Source organism: Hydractinia symbiolongicarpus, chromosome 12 (assembly GCF_029227915.1).
Source record: "Hydractinia symbiolongicarpus strain clone_291-10 chromosome 12, HSymV2.1, whole genome shotgun sequence".
Lineage (NCBI taxonomy): Eukaryota > Metazoa > Cnidaria > Hydrozoa > Anthoathecata > Hydractiniidae > Hydractinia > Hydractinia symbiolongicarpus.
Window position 1 is genome coordinate 11,674,510 of NC_079886.1, and position 24,926 is coordinate 11,699,435.

The 24,926-nt window shown below is 33.0% G+C and overlaps 1 protein-coding gene across 2 annotated transcripts in view; it reads left to right on the forward strand.

The window, feature by feature from the left end:
• Positions 1-24,709, forward strand: part of LOC130621884 (cilia- and flagella-associated protein 221-like) — a 31,655-nt gene extending 6,946 nt beyond the window's left edge. The window contains exons 2-24 of one of the 2 annotated variants that reach the window (XM_057437250.1): positions 2,574-2,674; positions 4,291-4,377; positions 4,674-4,769; positions 5,568-5,775; positions 5,970-6,052; positions 6,415-6,518; positions 6,728-6,857; positions 16,996-17,154; positions 17,350-17,414; positions 17,799-17,886; positions 18,267-18,356; positions 19,050-19,145; positions 19,627-19,720; positions 20,666-20,790; positions 20,962-21,042; positions 21,818-21,925; positions 22,437-22,595; positions 22,807-22,920; positions 23,148-23,245; positions 23,375-23,470; positions 23,958-24,059; positions 24,264-24,335; positions 24,539-24,709. In XM_057437250.1, the coding sequence (XP_057293233.1) occupies positions 2,574-2,674; positions 4,291-4,377; positions 4,674-4,769; positions 5,568-5,775; positions 5,970-6,052; positions 6,415-6,518; positions 6,728-6,857; positions 16,996-17,154; positions 17,350-17,414; positions 17,799-17,886; positions 18,267-18,356; positions 19,050-19,145; positions 19,627-19,720; positions 20,666-20,790; positions 20,962-21,042; positions 21,818-21,925; positions 22,437-22,595; positions 22,807-22,920; positions 23,148-23,245; positions 23,375-23,470; positions 23,958-24,059; positions 24,264-24,335; positions 24,539-24,650 (2,468 nt within the window). In that variant the 3' untranslated portion in view covers positions 24,651-24,709. The remainder of the gene's footprint in view (positions 1-2,573; positions 2,675-4,290; positions 4,378-4,673; positions 4,770-5,567; positions 5,776-5,969; positions 6,053-6,414; positions 6,519-6,727; positions 6,858-16,995; positions 17,155-17,349; positions 17,415-17,798; positions 17,887-18,266; positions 18,357-19,049; positions 19,146-19,626; positions 19,721-20,665; positions 20,791-20,961; positions 21,043-21,817; positions 21,926-22,436; positions 22,596-22,806; positions 22,921-23,147; positions 23,246-23,374; positions 23,471-23,957; positions 24,060-24,263; positions 24,336-24,538) is intronic. The other variant, XM_057437251.1, reaches the window with a different exon arrangement.
• The last annotated feature ends 217 nt before the right edge of the window (positions 24,710-24,926 follow it).

A 24,926-nucleotide genomic window follows, 5' to 3' on the forward strand; every position in this document is an offset into this window, starting at 1 on the left:
GACGTTGTTTACTTTCTTTTTCAGTGGGAACGTTATGCCACCCTTTTACATCAGCTACTGATTTTTTGGTGGAAGAGCTACAATAATTTAAAGCACCACAAGTAACCATGATAACAGTAAATTCAATGGTATATTTATGACTTGTTTGAAGTGGTGTAATCGACAACTGAAGTATTCCGGCGTGCAGAAAGCTGTTGTCATAAAATACGTCACGATAAACATAAGAGCCCAGACCTGGATGATAACAACAAAAAGATGGCAGCGTTTGAAAAAAAACAGTAACAATCCTAAACTTTGATAGACATAACATTTGTAATACAAATTTAAAAAAAAAAAATTGCAGAAGTTATTCAAACGATGGTGTTTATTCAACACACAAATTTTGAAAAATGACCGGACTTCCCCTTTAAACATTGATAAGGTTTAAAACCATCAACCTAAGAAAACCGAGGTGCACCAGTATTAATTTAGGTGCGTGATGCACCCCACGCTAGGTGAAAACTCACGACCAGGCCTGCATATTTGTTTTTTTGTTGATTTAAATATGTCATCTGAAACATGATTTCTATCTCATTTCTGGACAGTTTTGGAACAGTCCATGTAACCAACTTTTTAGGCTCTATACTATAAGTCCAACATCATTTTATACCTTGGGTTCCCTTCAAGTTAAATAAACAAATTATACATAGTAACTTGCTACCTTAGTTCTAAAGAGGCTAAGTCCAGGTCCCCCCCCCCCAATTCTAAAGACACCTAAGTCCAGGTCCCCAAAAATTCTAAAGGGGGCTAGGTCCATTTTTATGAAATTTGAGAATTTTTATTTTTCTGAATCTCTGGATCACTGGCTTTCTTTTGATATCTCTGATGTCTTAAAATTGATAACGAACTTTGATAAAAAACATACTTAATTTTAAAAAAGGCCTAAGTCCATTTAGGTTTTAGTACAGGGCCTAAGTCCATCTGAATGAAATGTTTCAGTTTTAAAAAGACCTAAGTCCATGGGAAAGGGCCTAAGTCCATATTAAATTCAATTTAAATAAAAACAAAAGGACCTAAATTCATTTATTCTTAGAACAGCCCAGCATTTTATCGTTGGTTGTAAGTAGATGAAAAAATTGAATATAGTGTATTAATGATCCAATGGTGATAAAGAAAAGCAACAAAACCTGCATAGTGGGTTTTCATATGTGGTTATAAGTCCTTATAATTTAAATTAGTAAGCATTAAAGACGCCCAAGTCCTTTTTGTTGTTTTTACTTGGTAGCACATGACTTTTTACTTTGCCAATAACAGCTTTTGATCCAAGAAACAAAATCATAATCATGGCTTTCAGAAAAGTTTCACTTCCATACCTAAATATTAAAAATGACTTCAGAATCAAGTAAAAACTTTAATCGCAGTTTTCTCAAAATCAAGAAAATGGACTTAGGCCCCTTTAGAATTAAGGCTCTTAGGACTTAGGCCCTTTTAAAATTAAAGCACTCAGGACTTAGGCCCTTTTAGAACCAAGGTAGGGAATTATGAAATTCTGTAATAGTTTAACATTATTTCTATATGAGTAAAATTTTTTTTGAGATTGTCACAAAAGCCATTTGTTAAGATAATCACGTAATATGGACAGTTTATGTCCACGCAAACTCAAAAATACCTATGGTACAAAATAAATTTTCAAAGGTCCCTAAGAGAAAATACAGGTTTTTTTCTGACTGCTAGCTACTGTGATATGCCAGTGTAATGTAATGTACTTTGATTTCTACTGGTGACTAACGCAAAATTATGTGAAATATTTTTTTGAACGTATTTTTTTATTTCGCAATATCTAATTGATTATGCATAGTTTCTATGAAGTCCTCACACAGCACTGCAAGTGATTTGTTTTGGTTAGCTCCTGCTGCTTACCCCTTAGGACTGCTGACTGATATATAGAGCCATGCCTTTAACTTCCATTACTCTGCAGTTCTTCTCAAATATGCTCTGCCATCCTCCCATCAACCAGGGTTTTTCACTTCAACTATTGCCTAGACTTGTGCTATTCAATCGTCTTTAGTCTTTTTGATGCAGTTTATGGCTAAAAAATTTAAGAAAAATTTAAGCAGATGGAAAAACGAAAAACATTTGTTATATATTTCAAATGAGTTATTATACTCAGGAGAGTGATATATTCTTTTTTAAATAACTAACTTTTTAGAAAGTGTGAAAGATGGATGAAAATCGATATCAATTGATCATTGTACAATCACCATCCTTTAAAAATCACATTTACAGCTGGAAAAGTGAAAATATAGCTTTACCATTAAAAAGATCAGCCTTTCTTTTAAAAAAATCAAGTTTTTTTATTTTTGATTTTTAAGTACACGTCGTTTACAGTGGCCTGTTAATAGACCCCCCTCCCCTAAAAAAGAAGAAAAATTTGGCCCACAGTGCACAATATATTAAAATTCTTGCAATTTGTTTTCAGAGAAGATAATGCCCAAAAAAGGTAATATCAGTGCCTTCATAGTGTGATTGCTACAATGTATGTAGTTTTTCTGATGTTTTCCTTAAATGAAATATACTCTTTTTTATTTGTTTAGACATTTACACTACTATTGGAGAAAACGAACTCCTCCATGTTAGGCCTTGCATTATTCATTTTGATGGATTCGAAGCTGGTGGAAGGTATCTTCGAAAACTGGTAGACATTATGTTTAAGATTTTTTTTATAATTTTTTATAATAAGCAAACTTTTTCAGATTTTTTAAGTTGTTTAAATAAATAAATAAATGAATGAATGAATGAATGAATAAATAAATAAACTTAAATAACTATAAGGTTAATTCCTTAATTTGTACTTACAAGATACGACCAAAACAGTGACTAATAGAGGTCAAATACCATTGGTAACTGTTTTTGGGAGTTAAGGATTTGTGTCAAAGTTGAATTTTTGCTTAATTTGAATAAAGCAAGGGATAGAAGTTGTGAAGGTCGGTGTCAATAGCAGTGTCACCTTCCCTCCCCCTTCTCGGTCAAACAGTGTCAACTTTAGCATAACCCCCCCCCCCCCCCCCCTTCACCCCTAACAGTTTACATCAATTGTGAACAGTCCTTAATAAAAAATGTTCTACTTTAATTACACTTTTTCAAATTACCTGTTTAAAAATTTTGGGAGTTTCATGTTTTGACTTATATATTTATGAACCATCATGAACTGGTATTTTTTAGTGATAGTTTTGTTATGGTCAAATCCTTCTTTAATTTTTGACTTGTATATATTAATAAGCCTTATTTGAATTGAGGTCAGTTTAGTACAAAATTAAAAAAAAAATATTGTTATTTGTTATTTTAACACTATAAAATTAGGATGTGTGAAATTATAAGATGAGGATGTGTGAAATTATATTGTTTTTTATAAAGTTGAGAAAAAACGTTGGCACACCAAAAAAAAAAAATATATTCTTTCTCAATATGAGCTGAAATTATAGTTTTTTTCCAACTTTCCATATGCCACTTTAATTTATGTTTTTCAATGGTGTTTGTTGATACATCGTTTTTAAAATTCAAATTCAACACAAAAATTGGAATGTTTTTAACATCTCAGACTTGTTTAAAGCTATTTTTAAAAAGTTGGTCCAACTTTTTAAAATAATCTAAAAGGTTTAGATCAATCAAAATGCTTTTTCAATCAAAATGCTTGTTTTTGTTTTTGAAATCTAATGTCTGTGCAGTGGAGTTTGATTGCGTAAACTGTGCAGTGGAGTTTGATTTTGTAAACTGTAGAGTATTTTAAAGCATACAAAGATATTTTAAAGATTTTAAAAAAAAGGACAAAGCAGAATTTAATAAATCTTATTAAGCGATTAAATACAGGAAGAGGTTTTTTGGTATGTCCGAGTCACAAAGTGTAAGGACAGGTATTATAAAAACACATACAAAAGAATTACAAGCAGACAGCGATGCTCTCATTACTGTGTCTTGTTTCGAAATATCTCCTTGTATTAGCTTAGTTATGTAGTCATAGTTAGAATAAGATAACGGAAGAAAATTATATTATTCTTTTTTCTCTTATCAAAATTCATTACTCTAGGTATTGCATACTTTACCATTTTTTGGTCCACTTTCTTGCATTGTTTTGATTGGTAGCAGTTGTCAATATAACTTCAAGTTTGCAACTGCCTCTCTGATTTTGTTGAAACAAATAATTTAAAAAAATCTGTTTTCGACAAAATTTTATTTTATTTGTCGAACTTGACAAATCGAATTGAAAAAATCAAATTGTGTATCAATGCGTTAACTTCCTTTCTATATTTTTAGAGAATTATAAATGCGTCTGGAGAATGCCAGAGAATGCATATCATACCACCTTCCACAGATGTCTTTAAAATAAAATACAAAAAAACGGTAAGTGATTTTGTCTACTGATTACTGGATTTGACATAAAATGAAGAAGAATTTTTACTAAGTGGAAAAACCCCAGACAATCATTAGCAGGAAAAGGCATTACCAGTGGCATCTTTTTTCTAAACTGGTGTCTATACAAGATTAAATATCTAAAAAATTTTACAAGAAGACACACATAAACATATAAAGCTAGTCTAAAACTTTTTATCTGTGCGTGATAAAATCCAAAATATCAATCTTTCTTTCAGCAAACTTTTTAGGTTTTCTATTGCACAATATTCTGTGTCACATTATAGGAATCATTTGTTCCTGGCATGTACTTGGAAGTATTGATTGAATTCGCGCCAACAGAAAACAGATACCATTGCGATTGTATTCAAATTCATACCAAGGTAAATACTCTGCACTAATGCTGGAGTTTTTATTGGCCCTTAAAATTTGAATTTTTTTACGTCGTCAATAAAACTGCTGATGTGAGATACATTTCAACTGATTTGCGCCAGCAATTTTTTTTGTAATGAAATTTTTCAGCTGGCAAAAACTTTTGTCATTCACCTTTAATATGGGCTAGACCTCTCATGAATTCAATTGATCTCCTAAAACAATGACAAGTGGAAATGGAACACAAGTCCCATTGACATATACCTTCCCGATGATGAACTTTGTTAAGTTAATAGTTCACTGCCAATTGGCTTTTTGTGTTTCAAGATGAACTCATTAGGTTATTGCATTTTAAGTTGTATATCGCAGAAGTCGTCGGTGACATGCTTCGAAAATCCTTGTCACGGGCACAGTTCAACATGGACCAAAACTGTACAGGAGACTCAATTGTTAGAGTCTTCGCAGAACATCTCTCCTCACAAAACCGAGGTCTGCTTGCCTGCTGTGTTATCATTATTAAGAATCGAAAGGCACCACAGTATTTCTGTAGCTTTAATGATTTTAGTTGTAATAATGGCCTAACTTACTTAAAATCAAATGTAATTTTTCTTCAGTCGCAATGAGTGGGAGTAGCTCAAACAATACCGAAACACAATCAAAAATTACGTCGGCAATTTTTTTGCCTCGCAACTATACGGTATCTTCGTATTTTACGTCGGCAATTACGTCGCAGTGCGGTATGCCGACGCAAATTTTAAGGGCTCATTTATCTTTTTTTTTATTCTATAGTTTGTTAATTGTTCTTCTAGGGAACATGCAATCTGATTGTGCCAATCCATGCCTACTTAGTAATGAACATTTCTTCCTCGTTTCCCAGCAAAATAAATTTCCAACCCACTCATGTTGGTCAGACTGTGGTGAAGAAAATTGTATTTAAAAATAATGCAGCAGCTGATTTTGATTTTCAAATTGGATTTGTTCAGAAACAGTCTGTGTTTAGTGTAGAACCAACTTCAGGTACTTTTTGTGTGTTGACAGACTTTTTCATCAGATAAGTTCTATTTTTACTTATTAATCTTGATTCTCCACAGCCAACATTTCTAGTAGGTTTATCAGTTAAGCTCCATTCTGTGTAATAATCCTGTCATACAAACCGCTAATTCTATAATACGTAATGAAGATTTATTATATATGTTTTTGACTATATTTAGGATTAATACCAGCACATAAGCATGTTGATATCTTTGTTTCTTACACACCTATGGAATATTGCACTACGTGTGCTAAAATACAGGTAAAAATATATATGGCTACAAGGCCTGATCAGAGGTTTGTGATTGAACATGTGTAAGCTATTCACACATAGACAAAGTCGTAAAACTGTTAATTCAACATTTTAAGGGAAAGCAATCAGGAAAACAAGGTCAGCATTAATTATCCAGTATGCTATAAAGACCAATTCTTAATAGTGTCTATAGCTGCATTATTTAAATACACAGAATTTGTGACTAGACATTGTCTACTATGGCAAAGTATAATATTTCGCACCTTAATTACCAAATTTTTATTAAAACATTGTCACAGCTAGATTATTCAATTGAGTATTTGTTGGTAAAATTTGTAATGTATATTATTTGTATATATCCTTTTTTATAGGTTATGGTGTCACAATTTAATTATCAACCTTTCTACTGCTCGTTAACAGGCTCCTCACAACCAGGTCTTGCTTCCAGGCAAGTAAAAATGGAAACATTTGCAAAGTACTCTTTTGTATTTATTTGTTTATTTATCTTTTGAGTAGATGCTTTGGCATCCTTTTGTATACCTACGGCTAGAGCTTTTTTTAAAAAAATTTTGAACAAATGATGAAAACTAAGTATGGCATTCTTCATCAAATTTTAAGAATTTTGCAATCTCTTTTTCTTAAATGCTTCTTTATATTTTTAATCATACTTTCATTTTTGTATAGAGTAAAGTTACAGCAAATAAAAGAAACCCTTACAGGTAAAACAAGAGTACAAAGTCCACTGGAACGATCCAGAACCAAGAAACAAACTGACAGTGCAGGGCTGAATGGACATCGAGAAGAAGACACGAAAGTACGTATGTTGCTAGAGAGTTTCTTGTTATTTATTGAAAAAAGATTAGGAAAAACGTAATTTAGTCTTTAACTTTATATACAAGTTTCAATTGGCAAACAAGATCAACATTAATATCAATATTCTTGGGTACATGAAATGAATAATGAAGGTGGAGATGGAATCTTTGGCAATAGTTTATACTATTTTGCCAAAAATTTATTTCATTATATCATTTATTTTGATATCAGGCCTTACGACTGTAACAAAATAATAAAAAACATTACTATATAGTCACCAGTTTCAAAATAAATATTGACAGATGTTACATTTTAAAGCAATCAATGTATAAAGAAATAATTCTGCATTAGCGTACAAAAATTAAAAATCATGCAGCACGTTTCTTTTATATCATTCATCATGCAATTCTTTACACAATACATCTTCATTATATGCTTATTATACAGTGCCGATCGCGAGTAAAGCTACACATCTTTGAGAGTACGAGTGCAAATAAATGCGAGTAAAATAGTTCAGAGTGAGAGTACAATGCGAGTGCGAGTAAAATAAACGAGAGTAATCTTTTTAATAACGCGAGTACGCAATAATTAAACTACCCGCGAGTAAATCTTTAAAAAAATATATCATGTTACTCGCGAGTTATATTAAAGAAAAACATAAGACATTAATTTTAATTCACCATTTAATTTTTTTTTAATTTAGTTTATAATTAAAAAATAAATTTTTAAGTTCAACTTTTGTGTCTCTTCTTTAAATGCTTTCGCTACTTTCGTTATGTGAAATCACTTCCAGCATGTTCTTTCGCAAACACAGAGTCAGAATGATATCTAATTATAGTTATGGTGATCAATTGCCACATGCAGACTTTGCTTTCTGAATATTTTTCAACAAACATTGCTTTATAACTCAGACAACAATCTGTATAATTTTAAAATATCGCCGTAGAAACAGGACGTCACTAAGCTTGTTATCTTTTTGTTTTTGTTGGGATGTTTAAAGATCGAAGCAACAAAATAACGTGAGGGATTTTTTTTATAAAAAAAAACAGTTTAATGTTTAATGATATATTTTTTTAAAAAAATCTAAAAATAAAAAATATTTACATCTAAAAAAATATTTACAAAAAAGTTATTAACTGAAAGAGTTTTATGACTGCAACATGCATGATTTATAATTTTTCTTTGTTCTGTTGCTACGTCGTATAAATTCATCAATTGCACGTTGACAGTCCCTCCATGCACCCGGTGCAGCCATGTTGGTTGGATAAAACTTCCAACAAAAAGCTTTAACAATATCTTGTTTGTAGCCATCAATCGCAGGTTTTTTAACTCCTCGACAATTTCTTCCTACAAGCTCCTTGTGGTCAAATAATTTAGCCAGCAACAGATAGCTAAAGTTTTTGAAAGATGTCGCCCCTTGTCTCACTTCATTGGCTATCGGCCAGAATTCGGTCGGAATTTCTATAGTAGGAGCTGTGTCCACCTTGTATTTTTTTCTATTTAATCTTTCATTTATTTGAAAATCGTCATCATCAATATTCGTCCTCTGCATCGCCTTTAGTGGAGACAACCCCTGGACTGAAGGTAATGCTTCGTCACTGTCGTCGATAAAGTTTGCGGATAAGGCAATTGCATTCCCTTCCAACGCAGCTAGTCGCTTTTCTAGTCTTTCAATGATTTGTCGCATAGCAGCACAATCGCACGTGCACTGCTTTGTTTGCTCGGGATAATTCGGAAAAAGTGTTGTTCTAACGGCAGGTGTTGATTGCAGAGGTCTGGCTGGTGAAGGCGGAGAAAAAGGTAGGTCGGGAAGAATAGAAGTGGATAGTGTCGAAGTAGGTGGCGAAAATGATGGCAGTGGTTTTCCAGGTGAAACCAATAACTTTAGAAAGGAGAATGTGTTTTCAACTTCATCGTTTTGCGTCTTCGGCGTTTCTTCGGCGGTGTTTTCCACTTTATCCTTTGGCGGTTCTTCGGCGGTGTTTTCTACTTTACCATTTTGTGCCTTCCGCGGTTCTCGTAAAACATCACTAAAATCAACTTGGTAATTTAGTTGTGGGACTTTGTAATTTATTTCTACTAATGAAGGTTGTCTTTTATCAACAGCTGCACTCTAAAAAGAAGTTTATAATACATAAATTAGATAAAGAATAAAATTTCTGTGCTGATTCTTACGACAAATTTTTTATAAACTAACATCCTTTTTACTTTTACTCTCATTGTACTCCGGAGCGAAAAAACAGAGTCATTAAATAAGAAATTCGATTTTCGGCTTTTTTATCCCTTACTCTAACTATACTCGGGAGTACAAAAACAAAGGTTATTAAATGATGAATGAAATTTTCGGCTCTTTTATTTCTTACTCTAACTGTACTCGGGAGTGAAAAAACAGAAGTGATTAATAGGGAATTTGTTTTTCGGTTTTTTATTTCTTATCAACAAACCAAAAAGAAGGAGCACTCGAAATGGGGAAACAATTACCTGATCATGTTCGTCAAAGAATTATCAATTTAAAAAATGAAAACCTTGGTGTCACCGAAATTAAGAAAAGACTTAAAAGTGAAGGATATAATGTTGGAAGGTCAGCGATATATCGTCTTTTTCAAAAGTGGGCCAAGCATCATTCTATCGCAAATCTTCCAAGGAAACCGAAGTCACCAATAAATGTTACAAACCCCATTCTCGATTTTATCGACACCTGCATGGAGAAAAACGACGAACTCACTGCTAACAAGCTTGGACAACTTTTGCTTCAGCAATTTAATGTTAGCTTTTCTACAAGTAAAATCAAAAGATTAAGACGTGGTCTCGGTTGGTACTCCACTGGGACAAAGTACTGTCAACTTGTAAGGGAAGTAAATCGTCAAAAAAGGCTTATCTTCGCTAAAAAAGTACAAGAAATGGAAGATGATTTCGGCAATGTTTTATGGACAGACGAGAGTTGCATTCAAATGGACTGGAACGGAAAGGTATCTTTTCATCGCTGGTGGGAGCCAGCAAAATTAAAAGGAAAACCAAAACATCCTTTTAAACTTAACGTTTGGGGATGCATATCAAAACGTGGCGCATCTCCAATTTTAATTTTTCACGGCATAATGGACAAAGAGTTCTACTCTGAAGAAATTTTAAAAAATACGTTGAAACCGTTTATTTCCGATGTATTTCCAGATGGGCATAGGTTTATGCAAGATAACGACCCCAAACACACCAGTTTGAAAGCGTCGCAAGTGATGCAGGAAAATCAAATAAACTGGTGGAAAACCCCGCCTGAATCACCAGACATGAACCCTATAGAAAACTTTTGGCATGAAATGAAGGAAAAAATTCGAAATGATTATAAACCGCACACGAAAGAAGAATTGGTAAATGCAATTTCGGAAATATGGTCGGCTGTGACGCCAGAAAAATGCCGAAAGTATATTTCACACTTACGCAAGGTAATTCCGAAAGTCATTGAAAGAAACGGAAAGGCATCTGGTTTTTAAAAAACTACTTTATGTAATAAAACTGAACATTCAAACTGAACGGTAAAAGTTATTTGTATATATACTTTCATTTTAACAACTAATACATTTTTTACTATACTTTTGTTGTTGTTTGTTTTTTCTCTTTTTATCCTCAATGTTTTTGATGATATTGAAACGTAGTTCTGGGCACAGACTTTTTATTAATAGGCAAAAAAAAAATTAAAAAAAAACATGTAATCTCTTACTCTCAGTTTTTTTATGCCACAATAAATTTGTTTTACTTTCTAAACAACACAGTCTTTTTCACTATTTAAAATTAAAGTTTAATTTTTTTAACTTAATTTTTTTAAAGTTTACAATATAATATCTCTCGCAAGAAAAGTTTAATTTTTTTAACTTAATTTTTTTTAAAGTTTACAATTTAATATCTCTCGCAAAAAAAGTTTAATTTTTTTAACCTAATTTTTTTAAAGTTTACAATTTATTATCTCTCGCAAAAAAAGTTTAATTTTTTTAACTTGATTTTTTTAACGTTTACAATTTAATATCTCTCGCAAAAAAATTAAATGTGTTCACGCGCGTATTACTTTGACTTTAAAAACTGTACTTATGTGAGTACACTTGCGAGTAAAAATATAATTAATCATTGAGAGTATGATTAACAAAAATGCGAGTAATATCATTTTAGTTGTACTCGCGTTGTACTCGGGAGTGAATTACTCGCACTCTCACTGTTTTATTTTTGTACTCTTACTCTCGAAAATGTGTAGCTTTACTCGCGATCGGCACTGTATGCTGTTATGCCACACTTAATGATACCTGCCCAACTTTGTAATTATCTTGCCCCACTTTGTAATTATTTGCCCCACTTTGTGATACCTTCCTGTGTAATAACTTTTGCCCACTTTGTAATTTCGGAGCTGCCCCACTTTGTAATTTATCATTGCCCCACTTTGTAATTGTTGGTTTATTTTGCTCATGAATAGCCTTTCAGGCGTTCCCTTAAAAAAAACTTTGATAGGGGGTCGCGCACTATGAATTCAAAACTAAGCACACTGAAAGAGGACTTAAATTGGAAGTTAGTAAAAATGATAGAGTGAATATATGCTTGCGGGTACATTGTACATGTGATAAAGTATATAAAAATATTAGAGCTGCGCCTAGATTTTTTTGCAAAAAAAGCAAACAAAGTGTAAAAGTGTTAAGTATTTTTCGAAAGTTTCTCATCACCAGCTAGTATTCTCTCATTAGTTCTGCAATGACACATGTCCCTATTATTTAAAGCGTTGAAACAATGAAATAACTTCTAAATAATAGCCATCAAGCTGTTGTGAGTTTTGATAAAGTTAGTTGGTTTGTAGCAGGATATAGAGAGGTTAATAGCACCAGCATAAAGATAATTCAATTAGTTACATCAAAGTTTTTGGACTGGACTGGATAGGATAATCTTTTGGACATCGACATTAACTTACTCAAACGGATTTTGATTTTTGGAATAGTTTTTGGATCGGACACGTTTTTATAATAACCTTTTGTGAAACCAGAATTGACATTAAAAGGAAAACTTGGAAAGCAAATTTCTTATTCAGATATTGTTATGGAATTGAAGGCTCGTGTTGATTTATTTTCATCCCATGCGAGAAGACGAATATGACCTAATAGCAGAGTTGATAAGGAACAATGGACAATCTATAATCCCAGTGAAAGACAGAACTGTGACTCACAGAAGCGCGTTCATCAAATACTGGAGATTAAAAAATGATTTGACTTAGATTCAAGTAGATTAATTTTTTTTCAAGGTAAACGAGTTCTGAAAAAAGGTGAACTGAATAAAGTAATAGCGAAAACTTTCAAAAAAAGTAAATCAGCTGGATATAAAAAAACAAGGAACAGAGCTGCAGACGGATATGCGGAAATCAGTGTCAGAAAATCTTTTAATATAGCATTTAAACTATGCTGAATTGAAAAAGTTCACTGTCGCTGTAAAGGAGGTAGGTTCTCTATATACTGTGATTATGCAAATTAAATGCAGAGGCATGGCAAAAAACCTTACCCTCAGGTTTATTTCTGACGTCGGATCCCCCTTTCTTATCATCAATACTTGAGAAGGCGGTGATCAAGGTTGCAAAAGCATTGATTTACAATATTTGAGTTTGATTTGTAGATATACCCGAGGTGATTATCACTAAGTCTTTTTGTCATGTTGCTTGCTGTAAAAGAGGTCACGTCGAAATCCTCGAACTGATAAGGCTGCATGTTATGCTAAATAGGTTAAAGATTGTTACAGGTCATATTTGTTATGTTATGTTATATTACGAAAAAAACGTTAGCTGCTGTATATTTTTATATCTTATTGAAACGCAGTTATAATATCTATGTTATGTTATGGTATAAAAACACTTCAAAAACACTACATTTTTTTACAAAAAGAAAGTCAGTGTATGTAATGTTACAATGCCTGTTTATCAAAATTAAAAGTAATCATTCTACTAACGTGTGACGCGCGTTTCATCGCAATAAACAAGACAGAGCATCCAGAACACGGATAACATCGAAAAAGATGACGTCAAAAAAATTGCATACTGGTCAGCATGCGAAAAACCAAAAATTACAATGTGGGGCAAGACATTTTTACAAAGTGGGGCAGCTTTGAAAATTACAAAGTGGGGCAACGATGAATTACAAAGTGGGGCAACTTCGAAATTACCAAGTGGGACAAAAATTATTACAAAGTGGGGCAATTATCACAAAGTGGGGCATAACATTATGTATATATAGAAAACAGTTAAAGCACGAAGTTAAAGCACGAAGATTTTTGTTATTGAAATTTTTTTTTCTTTAACGATTCCTAATTGAATATTCTATTATATGAGTTTTCTATTACCATTTTCGGTAGGTTTGTTTGCACAATAGTTTTCACTGTTTCAGATAAACATAAAAATTACAGATTTGATTTCGAAGAAGAATTAAAGTTTTAAAATTGAAGGAGTCCCACCAATCCAACAAAATAGTTTGGCGAATCTTGTAACAGATAGATGCACCTGTATCTTTCTGAACCATTCAATAAACGTAATAAAAATATTTTTAGCACCAGTTTCAGCCACCAGATAATTTTGCTTTTCCAAAATTACAATCTTGAAAGCAAATAGATATAGCAGCAAAGTGTTACATGATAACGGTCCCACGCTGTGGAGATATTGAAGAAATGTTTGACAAAACTCACGCAGATTCAAAAGCAGAACAGAGGAGATTTTTCATCAAAGTCATGGAGTGTGTGCAATTTTTTGCTCGTCGATGCATTTCCTTCTTCGGAAACAAAGATGTAAATGACAATTTACACCAATTGCTTTTAGTGCAAGGAAAAGACGATTCTGCCATTTTAAACAAACTAAAAAAGGAGATGACAGACAGTGGAAAAAAAATAAGTTCACGCAAATTATACACTAGAGATGCTAGTTTTGATGGCGAATGAAGTATTGACATTTCAAACTATGAACAGCTCTCAATTTGTACTGTAAACGATGATCTTCTTGCCACTGATGTTTTTCGGTTTTTACGAAATCTCTAACATCTAACAAGTGAAACTATTGTTAGTGCTATAAAAGATACCTTAATACAGCTATGGATAAATCTGTCAGATTGTCGTGGGCAGACTTTTGTGGAGCAAGTAACATGGTAGGCAAAAAATCTGGAGTAACTATTAAATCTTTAAAGATGTCCCAAAGGCTCTTTCCACACATTGCCATATGTATTCTTTAAACTTATCGATAAAAGACGTGCAAAAATGTGAAGATTTTGTGTCGATATTGTGGGGACTGTTCGTGAGACATGTATTCTAGTCAAGTATTCTCCAAAGAGAGAAAAAATGCTTGCGGATATGAAAGAAAACATAGACACTGAGTTTGATGATTACGTTCTTGCAGACAATTCCTCTATGCCATCAATGGAAAATTTATGTGTCACACGCTGGACAGTTCGAGGTATGTATTTGGGAAATATCATTTTTCTAGCCTTTCATGAAGTTTTCGGAGGTTTGTCTTTCAAAATCACGCGCTACAGAAGTCAAAGCACGTATCATTGGTTGCCAGAAACAAATGACAAATTTTATTATTTTTCTTTGGATTATGACTTGGAAAAAAGTTATTCATGATTACAGATAACCTGCAAGATTACAGAACAAAGATATGTCAGCAGTCAGTAGTAACAGATGTGCTGAGTTGATAATTAGGCACATAATGCAAGGCGTGAGAAGTTGAGATAGTTTCAGTAAATTTTACCACAAGGCTGTTTAGAAGGCCGAATATCTTTCTGTAGACGATCCAAACTACCAAGAAAGCGAAGAAGCCCAAGTTACTCAATCCTTCAGTTTACTGAAGGCTATGAAAGTAACAGCACTACTTATCACGCAACTACAGCAGATAAAGAATACAGTCACTGCTATCAAAGATCGATTCGGTCAAACTAGTTTTGAAATATATAAGAAACTTGAGGAACTCCTACTTCATGATGGTTAAGGAAAAATCTATGCTTCTGGAATTAAACAGGTTAAAGAATTATATGAAGATAAAGTTAAAAATTTGTTCGAAGAAGACCCTGAATGTTTCGATAGTATCCATAACGAGCTAGAGAATTGTAGCAAAGCAGAACATCGGCTTATTCCAAACTTAGTGCACATGTGCAGGTTACTGCTCGTAAATCCAGCAACTAGTGCCACTGCAGAGCGTGTCTTTTCAAAGGATAGAAATATAAAAACCTGGCAAAGGTCGACTATGAAGGCAAAACGATTTAATGCTTTTTCTTTGCTGTATAAGTAAGATGACCTAATTGCTGTCGGAAATGAATTTGTTGCGAAACATAACGAACGACATAAGATATTTGAAATAGGGATTCACGAATAGGGACATGACGTGATTCAGAAATGTCATGTTAAGACTGATATCGTTTAAATGACAGTGGATTACTGATTGTTTAATTACTAATTATACGTTGTAAAATGACTGAAATAGCGCATATAGAGGATCCAAATTGCATTTTTTAGACAATCCCTACACTAATTTTAAAACTAGACTTTACTTTGAAAAGCGTGTCGTAGGCCCTGGATATTGGATTGGATACAGGGCCAGTTTGTGTGCTTGTTTTTTTTTTTTCACTTACGTTTTTGCAGTTTTTACTTGCTAAAGGTTTAAGGTTGAGAATGAAATTTTGAAAAGTCCACTAACTAAAGCAAAAACAATAATATTAAAAGTAAGAACTGAAATCATTACATTCAGGGGTTTCACCTGTGTATAAACTAGTTTAGGATAACGAGTGTACGGCAGCAAAGAAACATTTTTGCTAGCTATATTGCTATACAGTCGGCGCTCGTTATCTCGACATGCCGTTTTCTCGATCTTTCCGTATCTCGACCAATTTTCACAATCGACGCTCCCTATCTCGCCTATCCACTATCTCGAACTTTCGTTATCTCGACCTTTTTCACCAGTCCCGTGGAAGGTCAAGATAACGAGTGTCGACTGTATACAACGCAATAACTTCCATATATAACTGCATAGTTTAAAGCTTATTGGGACCACTTTCAATGTGTTGACTTCGACAAACAACGAGTCGTCCCATTTACATTGAAAAATGTCATGCTGGAAATGTTTTTTCTTTTATCTTCTATTCAAAACTTACGTCTTTAATACTGGGTGATTCATAGGCGAAATTCGGTCCATATATTTTCAAGCGGGAACTCATGACTAACTTTCTCTACCCACTATTTCCACCAGTATATAAATCTCACAACATGACAACATACCGCAAGACTTCTATAGGCAAAATATAAACTAAACTGCCACAAAACGTTTTTGATTTGACAAAATATTAACGACCATAATCCATTAATGAAATTGGAATTATAAAAGCCTTTTTTTAACCGACATGCTGAATTTTTTCTACATCAATTATGTATAATTTACCAGTCATTTGGGAGTATAATTTTAGGAAGAATCTTTTGTATTTAATCTCTACTTTGTTTTATAAAAAAGCTTGTATTATAACAACAACTTTTTAATTCAATTTATTCCCCTCCAGCAAAAAAAAGTCAAATACCATATGCTTACCCTCAGCATCAGCCATTTGCTTACCCTCAACAAATTTGTGTTTCACATTGGCAATTGTTTTGGGTTTTTTCTTGGATCGCACGTGTCCATACAAAAAACAGTTAAATTTAGAGTAAAAAATGAGATCAAAAGTTAAAGTTACATCTAGCTTAAATAGAAAAAGAGTCTACAAGGGCTTACCGACGTGGTATAAGAATTGTTGTTGACACATTGTTATTCGCCGACATGAATTACAAATAGGACAAAATTGTGGTAAAAATACAGGAGTTACTAATTCCCTTTTTTTTGTTATTGTTGTTTATTTTCAATCATTAACTAAAATTTGCAATTTGCGTAAATTTAATGAAATTGTTTAATATTCTTGTGAGGTTCATTTAACCTTTGCATAACAACATGGTTTTGTGACATAATACCACATCAGTTGAGTTTATTAACTATCATATTTTGATTGGGGTCTATTGTGTGGCACAGAATTTATAACTGTATTGGCGAATGCCACAATTTATTAAAATTGGCAAGGTTTCTGTTAAAAATCTATTAAGGTAAAAACAAATTTTCTTTCTTCATGTAGGAAATTATCAAGGATGGGATTCGTTTCCCGAGAAATTTAAACAATCCTTCAGCAGTAGCTTATGTGTTGACACAACAACCTGGTAAAATGAAAGCCAAAGATTTAAAAGATGCAGTAAGATGTAGAAGTGAGCCTATTTCAAACACAAAGCAAATGAAGGTATACTGTGTGTTCCAGTGAAAAAATGTGAAAAATTATAATACACTTGTACAGGAAACGCAATTGTGTCATAAATCATTGATGTGAAGCCACTTTATGTATTTTATGAACATAAGTGATTATTTCTTTTTTGTGCATTATTAAGAAAAAAGAAACAAAAGATTTACCTTTTTTATTTATCTTAATTTAACACAGGAGGCGATATTTGATCATTTGGTGTGCAAAAATATGTCAGAAGAACAAAGAAACCAACTTCGGTGGTAAAGTTTAATGTTATCAATACAATATAAGTGATTTGTTATTTGACCAGACTGTAGATCCGATGTATATCGCATTGGATCTACGTTCTAAAAGATTAATGATTATGTAAAAAACTTACTTGCTCAATTGTTATGAAACTTTGTGAATATTTTTAACTATAACTAACAAAAGATGTTTGTCTATATTGGCATCCTAATTGAAGTTCCTGCTCTTGACTTTTGTTCTGCTGACGGTAATACATCCTAACGTTCTTAAGATTTTCTTAAACGAATTAAAGTAATTAATATTCAACATCGCAGAAGTGATTGGTTAGTTGAAGCTTGAAAAGATTATTGTTGTTACATAGCTAGGAACTTACAGTGTTGTTCTCCGTATTGGTTTAGGTGTGTGAAAGTAGGCGAAGGTGCTACAACTGACTTATTCCGCAAAAAGACAATTGAAGATAGAGAAAAAACAATACAAAAATATAAGGTAGTAGAGATAAGATATAAAGGAACGAAGTAGACAGGAGGAGTCTTGCATTCTCTGTTAATTGACATGTTTATCAGAGACTAACAAACCTTATCTTATTTAGTATTAGACATATATATGTTAGATTGGTCTCCATGTAAAAAAAGAATTTTGAAATAAAAATAAAAATACAATGTATTAAAAAGGAGATAAACAAAACCAATTAAAAATTTACCATTCATCTTTTAGCAATTCTTGTGGAAATAATTTCATGTCAAGTCTACAGCAAATACCTTTTGCCAGTTAACACGCAGCTCTTTAATTTAAGCATTTTTTATATATCTCTTTTTACCTATTTTATTATACATTTTAATATGTTTGTATTATTTTCTCACATTCAGTTTATTAGAGGAGATCCCCAATTAGATGTCGAATTTAACAGAATGTCAACCATTAAAAACACCAGGAGAATCAGAAGGGTTGCCAATGAGGTAAGAACGTCTTAACGTGGAATCTAGTAAAACCATTTTTTCCACATAGCTGTAGAAGTTTTTTCAAACGTTTTACAAGTACAAGTGAAAAAATGCTTTTTGTTTTTCGTAATAAAATAATACAGTGCCGTATTCTCTCTATTTAACGCCCACTCTCTATTTAACGCCCCTCTCCAATAAACCCCCCTTTCCAATAAACGCCCCTCTCCAATAAACGCCCGCCCTAAAACTTTAAAGATCGTATTAAACGCCCCTTCTCTATTTAACGCTCCTCTCTAATTAACGCCCATTTCTTATTTTATGTAAAGGGTGCGTTTATTAGAATTTTACACTTAATCAAATAAAGACAATATTTGGACGAAGTGTGTAAACGTTTATTATTCAGAAAATGAAAAATCAGGCGTGATATTTCAATCGGCACATGCCCTACCAGTTCTTTGTCACTGCTTTCTTAAGAAAAGAAAATCTATTACTTGAAAGTTTTAATTGCTTTTAATAAACGCCCACTCTCTAATTAACGCCCCTCTCCAATTAACGCCCACCCTAAAATCTCGAAAATTAATTAAACGCCCAGGGCGTCAAATAGAGAGAATACGGTATTCACTGTATCATTGAGAAGACACTACTTTATGCCTATGTGGTGGATCCATTTTAAATCCACGCCAAGAATGTCTGTCATCTCTCTTTTAACAGCAAACTGAAGCGTTGCCAACTTTCGATTTGTATTTGAATGATGACTGGAGGCAAAGATATATGGTTTTAAAACGATTTATCCACGCTGCTAGAAAGGTATAATCCTCCAAACTTTTTTAGTGTGATTTTTATGATAGTGATAAATTAACAAAATTTATATGCGTGCATACAAGAAATTAACGACGTAAGAAATTGTCTAAACGACCTCGTGTTTGATAGATTATCGTTGCAAAGAGAATCTCTAAAGTTATTTAGAGTGAACGTTTCGTTAATGAAAGAATTGGAGACATTCGAACACACTGTTCGAAGCCCACAAACAAAACAGAAGCCTGTACTCAACCGGCCAAGTGAACCAAAAGTCCCTGTACACACCATCGTAAATTTAAAAATTGGGTTAAAAAATTACGACATCGAGCTGCAGAACACTTTTTTTGTTTCAGTTCATAGAAAATAAGTTAATACCCCATGATTTTAGAATTCTATTTCTTTTTTTTTTCAGGGACGTGATCTGCTACTAAAAACTCTTTTTGTCTTCCTTCTTCCTTCTTCTTTAATTTCTTGCTTTTCTTCGTTTAAGGTCATCGTTCGTTTGAGAGCTGTTAAAAATTTAAACTCGATCAGCAAACATCTTGATGATTGGAGGCGTGGCCAATTCATTTCTGCACCTACCAGTAAGTAAGGCATATCTCCACGACGCAAATTCATTTCTGCACCTACCAGTAAGTAAGACTTATTTTCACGACTTAAATTCATTTCTGCACCTACCAGTAAGTAAGGCTTATTTCCACGACGCATACTCACTGGCGGACTCAGGCATGCGCAGTTTTCTTTGTTTTAATATTATTTAAATATTCGCCTCGCCAAAAAGCAGAAGCAGTTCTTGTGAAGTTCTTTTGTTGCTTGGGATTTGATTGGTAAGTAAAACTGAATTGTGTATTTACATGACTTTCGGTAGCTGTATGCCGCAAGAAACAGTTTTACTAGTCAAAAGGGAATCATTAGTGTTTACTTGAAGATTTCAAATCCAAAATAGTGTTTGCGTCCAGTACAATAAAATTATCTGCATACTTCTTGTTTTGTTTAAAAATATTATTTTTGGAAGGTAATGTAGCGCCAAATTTATTTTCACAATTTACAAATCGTGTAAACCTTTATATTCTACAGCACAGTACATAAACAGTACGACGTAACGAACCAAAACCTCATCATAAGGAAGGCTAATGAAACAGTTTTATCTTCGCAATAGTACGGCACATTTATAAACAACAAGACTAAACGAAGTCACAATGTATTGTAGTTTTATTTCAAGTACAGAAACTTTTTTGCAGACAAAAACGTTTTTGCAGACAGAAATTTTTGCAAATTTTGCAAATTTTGAAAAAATTTGGTTTATATCGCAAATTTTTTTAATATGGCTTATCCGCAAAAGTTCTGCACTTAAAGTAGATTAACCTTATTTGATTTATTTTTGTTTTGTTTTTATTGATATGGACGGAAAATTGAGTCGTAGCCTGTGTAAGGAAGTTAAAGAATAGTTCTTCTAGAATCAGAAAATATTGCACGGTCGATTTACACCGTCTTTTGTTTTTAACTTGTTTTGATTTTGTTTTGTTTAGAATGTCACGAAGACAAAAACAAAGAGCAAGTTATCGTGGCCAACTTGTCAACGGAATTTAATGGAAGCAGAATAAGCCCTTTTGCATTTCCTGTGTACAAGGATCCCAATGAAAAAGATGACATGGTATACAACTTTTCTTATTTTTTGTAAATTCTAATTGTTTGTGAAATGTGCAATAACTTAACTGTATTTTTTTGGTTTTAAATAGGCGGTAGTGAATGTGAGATAAAGCATTGTTGTTTACAAACCATCGCTGATTTTATTTGCTAAGTTGTTTCCATTAATATTTTTCAGGCTGTTGATGCACTAGGTGTTGTACCAGTGGCTTCTACGAGCGTTGTCGTAAAAAGTCAAATTGAAACGTACAGCTTAAAGGTAGCCTTTAATTAAAATTCCTGACATGTGAATAATAATTTGTAGTATAAAATGTCATTTTTTCATCATGCACTCTTCTTCTTTTTTCGCTAATTAAAATTGTTTTCATTTTTCTCCATTATATGTTGTGGTACTATCATCTAACTTTGTAAAATTTATTGGAACGCTACCCATTATTTTTGTTACTTTAACCTATTAAATTACAGAACTAAGAAAACTCCAATTTTATCATTATAGCTTTTATTGATAGTATAAAGTAAGCCAATACTAGTTTTGAATTCGGGCGGCAGAAAATAATAATAAAAAAAAACATTGCAGATATCTCTGTTTAAAACCTTAGTTTTAGTTTCTTCGTGGTGTGTATTAGTCACTCCTGTTTACCATCTAATTTTGAAACGTAAACAATGAAGCAAACGCCAAGGTTAACCACGCTATTTCTTTAATTCTTTTCTTTTTATATTTTCTCCTTATTTTTACATGTTTATTTGAATTTTGATTCCGAGCTTGAACCTTAAACCCCTGATAAAAGAAAACTTTAATGGTCCCATGAACTGATTTAGTACATATAATTTCTTACCTTTAAGTTAGTATCAGTCAAACTTAATCTGATAAGTACCCTTCTTTATAAGAGATGCTTATTGGGAAACAGCGTTTTTACACCAGAGACGCTTATAAAAAAAGCACACAGGAGAGTGATTGTTATAACAAGCGATAAAAGAGAGAGAATGAGTGCGCCTGTTAAAAGATGTATTGTATCCATTTTTTACTTTTCTAGGTCCCTCAACAATATAAAATTCTGTCATATGATAAACAACCGTTCACTAGTGTTGTATATAGATATGTACCAAAATGTTTGGTACGAAGATTGAGAACTGGCGCAGAGGTATAGTTTGTTCAAACATACAATTGATTGAATGGTTTTTTTATTGTTGATCACGAAATTAGTACGTATGAAATTAACGCGAAAGCCAACAACAACTTATAAAAGAGAATTTAATTCACGCGATTAACGTTTTCTTTCTTTATCAATACCTGGTTTTTACAACCTTTTCACAAGTAACTCTTTAGAAAATAATCCTAGTTTCTATAAACCAAAACAAAATAGTTAATAAATACAATATAAACTGTTTCATCTATCTCTTCCGAGTAATATTATCCTCGATCAGTGTATCGACCTCGCGAGCTTGGTCTATACTTTTGACATCGGGTAATATTTCTTGGTATAGATAGACATAACAGTTTATATTGTATTATTTTAAAGGAGTTACTTACATTGAATCTTTGTTGTTTTTGACATTTTTCCACTAAGGTTACCCACTTAAAGTTTAGAATTCTATTATTAAGCTAAACCGAGCGCATACTAGGTATAACTAATATTCCTCTATATGATCTAGAGTGAAATTACGCAAGTTAAATACGAATCAACAAATAAATTAACGCTGAAAGAAAGAAACACACTAGAAGATGTTCAGTTACTCGATATTACGACACATCGTGTTACTGCTCCATCAATTTTCTTACAACAGAAGCAATTTCATCCCTTGCACGTATTTGTAAGAAGATGGTTTTTGTATTTATTTTTTAAAACTTTATTTTTTATGTCGTTTCATTTCTTACTGCCCACGTACGTAGCAAAATTTGTTGAATGTTGTTTTTATTGTAATCCTTTTCGTCATGTTTGATTTTCTGTGTCCTTAACATCATTGTCAGTTTATTTTAAAATTTCACCAGGACACTTTTTTTAATTTTTGTCTTTGTTTTTAGAATCCTTTACCAGGCGTTCAGGCTTATCCACAGCGTCTTCCTTACTCAGAAGTAGATGACGATTATCAATTGAATCCTTTGCCGCGTACGGAACCAGGAAGACTTGACCGACATGTGCGTGACACTCCTCTGACTTTTAACGACTTTTTATTCTGTTAACGTGAAAGAAAAAAACATTAAAAAATGTTTCAAATGGCCCCTTTTTAGTAAAATGCTAACCACTCAATTTGTGTGAAACTTGAATTTTGTTTTACCTAGCTACCTATCCAAACTCAGGCTCCACCAACCTCAGAGTCATTTTCAAAACCTACGAGTAGATATTAAATAATTTAAATTTTCAGGATGTTATACCTGGACTGATGTCATGGAAAAGGTTTCCATCGCATGGACTAGTTGTGATGAATGGACCTAGCTTGTGTAATGTGTATGTTCCGCGTTGGTAAGCTCTTGTCCTAAATTCCTTAACAAGAAGACCTTATTTTACGAAATATTTCTGTGAAAACGTCCTCTCTGCAATCATTGCAGGTGTTCTCAAATGCTTTGTTTTTCAAATCGTGTCACATTTCAGGACTGACCCATTTGGAGAAGAACTTACATCAAGTAGCCCTCCTCCGTTGTTGCCAGATTTACCAGATGAGGATGTTTTGGAAAGTGACGACGAGGAGTAAGTTGTCGTATATTTTTTCTTCCTGAAGCTGATTTGTGTCGTCATGGATGTTGCCACGCGTATATCTTAATAACTTCGTCCTCATAAAAACACGTTAAACATATAAATACAATTTTGCATACTCTTAAAGTATAGTATAATCACACCTCTTCCCGATTGCTATTTTTAAATACTCCTTCCCCACCAGCAGCGCTTTTTACACCCACTATTTATTAATTTATTAAGACGAAACAAAGAACTAATTTACTTTTGCCTCTGTAATCAATGTAAAACACAAAGAATCTAGGACAATGTTGCATTGCAGTGATGTTATTTAACCGAATAAAGCATGTTTTCTACTTTTCAACCCCCTTTCCACCCCAAATCCGTCTATACTACTCCCTTCCTTCTCCCTGTTTGTTTGGTGCTCCACAGTACACATATAGCTAATGCAGTTGTGTGAAAGTTTACTGCATACAATACAAAAAACGGTTTTTCGTCATAGCACTGATTCACCTGTCGTTGTTCCAACAATGGAAATGCTTAAAGCAGAATTTAAGATGGCAGACGATCTTCGAGTAGAGGAAGATGATTCCGAAGATAAAAGGTAACATATTTTGATTTTGGTTACCAGCACTGTTTTCGCCACTACGAACTCTTATTGCGCGCGCTTAAGTGTAGCTATCTGATATGGCGACGTGGTTATCGCAACTCGAAATGCTGACTTTTTAAAAAACAAACAATCCCAAAAAGGACTTTGGGAACATTGTTAAGAATACGAGCTTCAAACTTTTTTGTTTTCTTTATTCAGTCCATCGTTTCCATTATCCCTCGCTTTGCCAGGTAATAATAATCCACAATCGAAACTCGGCATGGTTAGCAGGTATGATTTTGTTTAATAACAATAAATGGCGGAGTTTGAATTCCAAGTACATTTAGGTTACCAGGAGCAAGCACCATAATCATCATCTCTTTTTGAATGGGTCTTAAAACTATACCGTGTGTTTGAGATTTCTTTCTATATAAAAAGGAACAACGACGCCATGTAGAAATTGCAATTCATATGCTCTCATTTTTTCCGGGTAGGGACAAGCTGGTATCGGATTTGGATTTTTACCTACGCAAGAAGGAGAATAACGTGGGAGAAAGAATAAAATCACAAATTGAATCCACACGCAGAAATTTAGATCTGAAATAAAGAGATGTACAGAGTTTGATTATTGTTGTAAATACATATAATATATTTTTTTAAATTTATTTCCTCTTTTTTGCCTTTGTTTTGTTTTACATTTTACGTTTCTTTGTAGAAATTCCTTGTACCAGCACCTCCTGATTTTTCGGTGCAGAACATCAAATGTAGCCATAAAATTCAACTATGAAGTTTAGACAGCATTTTTTTATCATCCACGAAAATAAATTCTGGCTTTCTGTCAAGTTCTAAATCTGATCATTAAGAAAATAGGGCGAATAACAC